The sequence below is a fragment of the Acanthaster planci genome, linkage group LG04 (assembly GCF_054643075.1).
Source record: "Acanthaster planci isolate LZ-2023a linkage group LG04, COTS_SCS, whole genome shotgun sequence".
Taxonomy (NCBI): domain Eukaryota; kingdom Metazoa; phylum Echinodermata; class Asteroidea; order Valvatida; family Acanthasteridae; genus Acanthaster; species Acanthaster planci.
Genome location: NC_141780.1, coordinates 9,139,485 through 9,145,574, shown reverse-complemented (window position 1 = coordinate 9,145,574; position 6,090 = coordinate 9,139,485). Strand labels below are relative to the sequence as shown.

The following is a 6,090-nucleotide window of genomic DNA, read 5'->3' as shown; positions in this document are numbered from 1 at the left end:
CCTCTATCCCCGCTTCTGGCAGACCTGTTCATGGAAGACTTTGAGCAGACAAGCCCTCTTCTCCGCGGACCTCAAGCCAGCGTATGGATCCAGTATGTGGACGACACCGTCGTCGTCTGGCCACATAGCCCACAAGACCCCCAGCTGTTCCTTCAGCACCTCAACAGCCAACACAACGACATCCAGTTCACCATGGAGAAGGAACAAGGCGGACGCATTGCATTCTTGGATGTCGAGGTTTCAACGGCACCCTATCCCGCACAGTGTATAGGAAGCCAACACACACCGACCGCTTCCTGAACAACCGGTCATTCTACCACCCCAGCATCAAGGCCTCCGTCAACAGAACCCTCGTACGTCGAGCATACAACATCTGCGACCAAGACCACCTACAACCAGAACTCCATCACATCTCCACAGCACTACAGCGGAACGGTTTCAAGTCAAGACAGATCAAGACCCTAGACCCCCCCAGACCAGCGGGTCTCCTATACCCAAGGTCAACCCATTAGGCACATTAGTTCTGTCACCCTCCCCTACACAGGCAATACCTCCCACCGGATCCAGCGCATCCTTCTACACCATGGCATCAAAGTCTTCCATACCGCCCCCAACAAGATCCGAGCAACTCTCCAGTCTCACAAGGACAAACAAGACCACAAGACCAAGCCAGGGGTCTACAGGATCCCCTGCGAATGTGGCAAGGTGTACATTGGCGAAACTGGCAGAAATCTCACTACAAGACTCAATGAACACCGAGCCCACGGACGACGGGGGGATCTCGAGAAATCTGCCATCATCAAACACTCCAGCACTGAAGACCACCAAGTCCACTGGCAACAAGCCCATCTCATTGCCAACATAGAGCAATGGCATCCACGCCGTGTTCGTGAGGCAATTGAGGTTCACAAGTACAGAACAGTTCCGCAAGACACAGGCTTCACCATCAGTGACATCTGGCGCCCCATCCTCAACCCTTCTTAGTCAGCCTCATGGGTCATCTATACCCTTGGCACCCTGCCCCAGTTCTTCCCATGTTTACCCATCCACACCCACATCAGTACTGCCACACCTGAGTAAGTTTCCACCACGCATCACCGAGCCAGCCTAATCCCTTCTCCAGACTTCCCGCCTTCACGCATCATCGGACTAATCCCTGTCTCCAGAATCCTCCACCAGACTACTGAAGCTCCACTCCCAGTCAGTATCCGGCATTCTTTTGATGACGAGCATTCTTACTGCTCGAAACGTCGAGTACCACTGGTTCTTTTCAGAACCGCAAATACTCACAAAAGAGATATGTCCATGGTGCTACTGCAAACCTACTTTCTATTATACCTCTTCACCATGCAAACCTTTAAGACTTACACTTCCGTCTCTTCCTGTTCTCCACCATCTGAATCCGGCAATAACTCCCGTCTGTGGCTGGTGCGGTGAGAGAGGCACCATATAACACCTCTTCATCACTTGTCCTTCCATCCACCGGCGCTAAATCTGCTTCATCAACTTCTTCAGTGCATTTTTCCCTGACGTCAAACTGAAATTTGGCATTTATTGGGGGCTTTTTTTCCCACGCTCAGGGCTGGGCCAGAGAAGCCGTGTGCCTGGCAAATTAATACCTCATCATAAGTTTCAAAAATATTATTTATTGGTTATATAGAAGAAGTAATTTAAGTTCTCCTCTCACTGTTTGGGTTTATCGTTTAAAGGTCAAGATTATTTTAGAACATAATTTTTATAAGTTCAATGATTCTCTTGACATTTTTCTTTCTAAATGGTCAATCAACAACGCTCTTTTTCTTTTGCAAAACAATAAGTTGACGTGGTTGATCTGACCTGGTTAGTCAAAATGTTTATCTTTTCTTTTTTTTCTGCTGTTGTTGGGTCAGTGTCTTTTACTTCCCTTTCCGGGTCTGTGGTGTGCAGATAGGACTCGCAATTCACGGCGGGATGCGACGACCTTTGTCGTCATCCACACCCACTACCCTGCACGGGGACTGGCAGTGGGCACGAGCTGCCCACATCCTGTCGCCAAGTCCCCGTGCTTTCCCTTTCTCCCCTCCCCCTCCCTCCTAAAGACACGGATCCTAATTTTTTGTGCTCGTTTCCTGTATTTTGTTTATTTCTAATTGCAATCAATAATTTGTTTCTTTACAGTTCATGGGTTCATTTAAATTTTTAACCCACTGGTAAATTAAATTGTATTTCAAGTTAATTCATGTCAAAATTGTTTATTCCTTTCTAAAACATGTAAATTGTAAACTACTCTTTTGTTCATTATTGGTTACAAATGTCTTTGTTTAATAATGGAAACTATTGTTCATTAATTGAAAATTAACCTTTTGATTTGTGTACATTTGTGTTTATACTCTTTTTGTTTGTTATCGGAACAGAAATACATTTCCTTCTTGAAAAGTGAAAAAAGTGAAGTATTTATTTAATTATTTTTGGCGTGCAGGGATGATTTCTCATTTTTATCCTGGTTGCTTATATACCCGCGCCGGGTACCAACGCCCTACGCAATTTGTGCGCAACACGGCGAGCTTGAGCACGTGCACCAGCGTCCATAAACTTGTCTAATGTGTAAAACTGTCTAATAATTAACTGTTCCGCTACAATATTATTCTCTTGCAGGACACGTATAATATCACTGCCACTCATCCCTGTTGGAAACATTGGTCTAATTACACTCCCCTTTGTGCTCCAGGACACGCCGCTGGTTCTGGCGTCACTTGTAAACAAAAATATTGACGTTTGGCCTCCAGTGTTATCTGTGACGATTATGTTCTTTACGTTAAAGTTCATTTAAATAATGAAAAACCAGACAAAGGTGGACTTGGCCTAGCCTACCTCCAAGCACGCAGCCTCGCTTTCAGATTCAATCGCATACAGCGGTTTCTTCAGTTCAGTTCTGATCCTTGTTTTCTTTTAATGACTCCCTATCTTCAACAATACAAACAACTAAACTTGGGTACCAAATTTTCTTTATTGCCCTCGATAATTTTTCACGAGTGTCCCTCTCTTCTATAGCGAGGTTCTGCGTGCTTGGATGGCCATGAGAGCTCGAGTGGAAAGACCCCCAGATTCGGTCAACCACGTTGTTATTTCTTCATATTAATCATTTCAAGTTAATTAATCATTCGGCCGGGCACGCAGCTTTCCCCGCCCGTCTCTTCGCGGATCGTATTCGTCTTGCCAAAGACATTATCGACCCGAGGACTGGCGCCTCCAATAACAGACATCATCCAGTCCGTTGAGCCAGCCCTTCGCCACCTGAACAAGAGCGCTGCAGACGATGCCCGCCTCCACATCAGCCAAGCCCTCAAGAACCACAAGCCCGTCAAGCCCAACATCTCCAAGACCGAACAGCAAGACATCAACAGCCTACAAAGAGATCACTCCATCTGTCGTCATGGACAAAGCTGACTATGACCGTAAGGTGCGGGATATTCTTGAGTCGGGTGCCTACCGGCCCCTTCATAAGAACCCCATGCCTTCCATCCAAAAGAAATTCCAGGCTTAGCTCCTAGCCCTCCAACGGTCAGACAGCATCTCCATGGCCCTATACCGACAGCTCCGACCCTCCAGTACAAGATGTCCAAGATTCTTCGGCCAGCCCAAGATTCACAAGACCGGTATCCCACTCCGACCCATTGTAGCTTCCCGAGGTGGCCCCACCTACAACACTGCCAGGCACCTCACCAAGATCCTTCACCCTCTGGTCGGCAACACCCCACATCATATCAAGAACTCGGACCAGTTCGCCCAGTTCATCGACGGGTTGTCTCTACGCCCCACAATGGTCAGCTTCGATGTAGTCTCTCTCTTCACTAACGTATCCACATCCGAAGCATGCACCATCGCCAAGGACAGGTTACTTCACGATCACTCACTCAGCGACCGGACCAACCTCACACCACATCAAATCCACGATCTCCTGATCAGCTGCGTATCATCTTCCTGCTTCCAGTGGAGAGACAAATTCTTCGAGCAGTCTTCCGGAACCTCCATGGGATAGCCTCTATCCCCGCTTCTGGCAGACCTGTTCATGGAAGACTTTGAGCAGACAGCCCTCTTCTCCGCGGACCTCAAGCCCAGCGTATGGATCCAGTATGTTGTTGGGTCAGTGTCTTTTACTTCCCTTTCCGGGTCTGTGGTGTGCAGATAGGACTCGCAATTCACGGCGGGATGCGACGACCTTTGTCGTCATCCACACCCACTACCCTGCACGGGGACTGGCAGTGGGCACGAGCTGCCCACATCCTGTCGCCAAGTCCCCGTGCTTTCCCTTTCTCCCCTCCCCCTCCCTCCTAAAGACACGGATCCTAATTTTTTGTGCTCGTTTCCTGTATTTTGTTTATTTCTAATTGCAATCAATAATTTGTTTCTTTACAGTTCATGGGTTCATTTAAATTTTTAACCCACTGGTAAATTAAATTGTATTTCAAGTTAATTCATGTCAAAATTGTTTATTCCTTTCTAAAACATGTAAATTGTAAACTACTCTTTTGTTCATTATTGGTTACAAATGTCTTTGTTTAATAATGGAAACTATTGTTCATTAATTGAAAATTAACCTTTTGATTTGTGTACATTTGTGTTTATACTCTTTTTGTTTGTTATCGGAACAGAAATACATTTCCTTCTTGAAAAGTGAAAAAAGTGAAGTATTTATTTAATTATTTTTGGCGTGCAGGGATGATTTCTCATTTTTATCCTGGTTGCAAAATGGTGTGGACATTTATAGGATTTGTGTCACTTAAGTGAGGCAAGAACTCTTGATCGATCCTCGGCTCGGATGTCGAGGGTCCTGTATGACTGTGTGTAAAACCTCTTTGGCTTTGTGTTTGAGTGATCAACAGAACTCTCTTCACACCATATGCAGCAAGGTATGAGACGGAGAGAACCCCCCCTGCTTTGTGTTGGTGTTGTCTCGCAGGAATCTGGGGAATTCCTTTCAGACATCTTGGGGGGATGTGTTAAGTAACAATAGTCTGGAATGTGTATAGGGATTGGACATGTGGGGGGGTACCCCTTGGTCTCATTTTTTTTTTTGCTGGTATACTTCACACTGGACATGGTCACTGAATATTGGTGTGTGAGGCGAGCGAGTATTAGTTTCAAAAGAACTTATATTTTTGCTATCGTTATGTTGTTCAAATGAGGACTTGGTCAGGCTTCTTTCAAGTGTAAACACCCTTTCTTCATTAATACACCCATTTAACCCGCACAGAAAAGTTACTTTATCCAGGAAATGGTAATAATGGAAAGTGAGCATCATTGAAATATGCTTAAAACGGCATATCTTTGACAGGTGTTTTGACACAGAAACGTGCAGCCATTCCATATAGCCCTTACTGAAATTTAGTGCGGCCAGTGGTCTGACGATTACAGTTATAGATTAAAAATGAAAATATTCGGTAACGTGGAGTACACTTTTGACGGAAGTTACGCCTTTATAAATAATGCAACACCATAAAAATATACTTAAAACGGGATTTTTTAAAAGGCGTTTTGACATGGAAATAGCCATTCCATATAGCCCCTACTGAAATTAAGTGTGGCCAGGGGTTTGACAATTTCAGTCAATGAAAAATAATGAAAATATTTGGGTACACTTATGTAGGCTTTCTACATTATGAGAAAATACGCATTCTTGAAAATAATATGCTTCAAATGGGATATCTTTAAGAGGCATTTGACACAGAAATAGCCATTACACATAGCCCTTACTGAAATTAAGTGTGGCCAGGCGGTTGACAATTTTAGTTATAGAATAAAAATAAAAGTATTCTGTAGGCCTAACATGCAGGGTACACTTTTATAGGCAGTTGTGGTTTCGTCTAAATACGCATTCTTGAAAAATGCTTCAACCGTCGTGTTCACGCAGAAATATCAGTTGCATGCAGCCCTTGCTGAAACGGACTGGGGACAGGGCTCAAGGAATTGGAAATATCAAAATAAAAATAAGATGACTTAATTATATATGTGATACACATTTCTTAAGTCGCAAGGATAGAATATTCTCTATTGAATAACTGAAGATTGTGAATAGTTGAAAAGCATGTTTCCCTAATAAAAGTAATGAGA

The 6,090-nt window shown here is 44.5% G+C and overlaps 1 protein-coding gene across 1 annotated transcript; it reads left to right on the top strand.

Moving 5' to 3' along the window:
* The first annotated feature begins 3,556 nt into the window (after positions 1-3,556).
* On the top strand, positions 3,557-4,018 carry LOC147799354 (uncharacterized). The gene has a single exon (XM_087135463.1). The coding sequence runs from the start codon at positions 3,557-3,559 to the stop codon at positions 4,016-4,018; it is 462 nt and encodes a 153-aa protein (XP_086991589.1).
* The last annotated feature ends 2,072 nt before the right edge of the window (positions 4,019-6,090 follow it).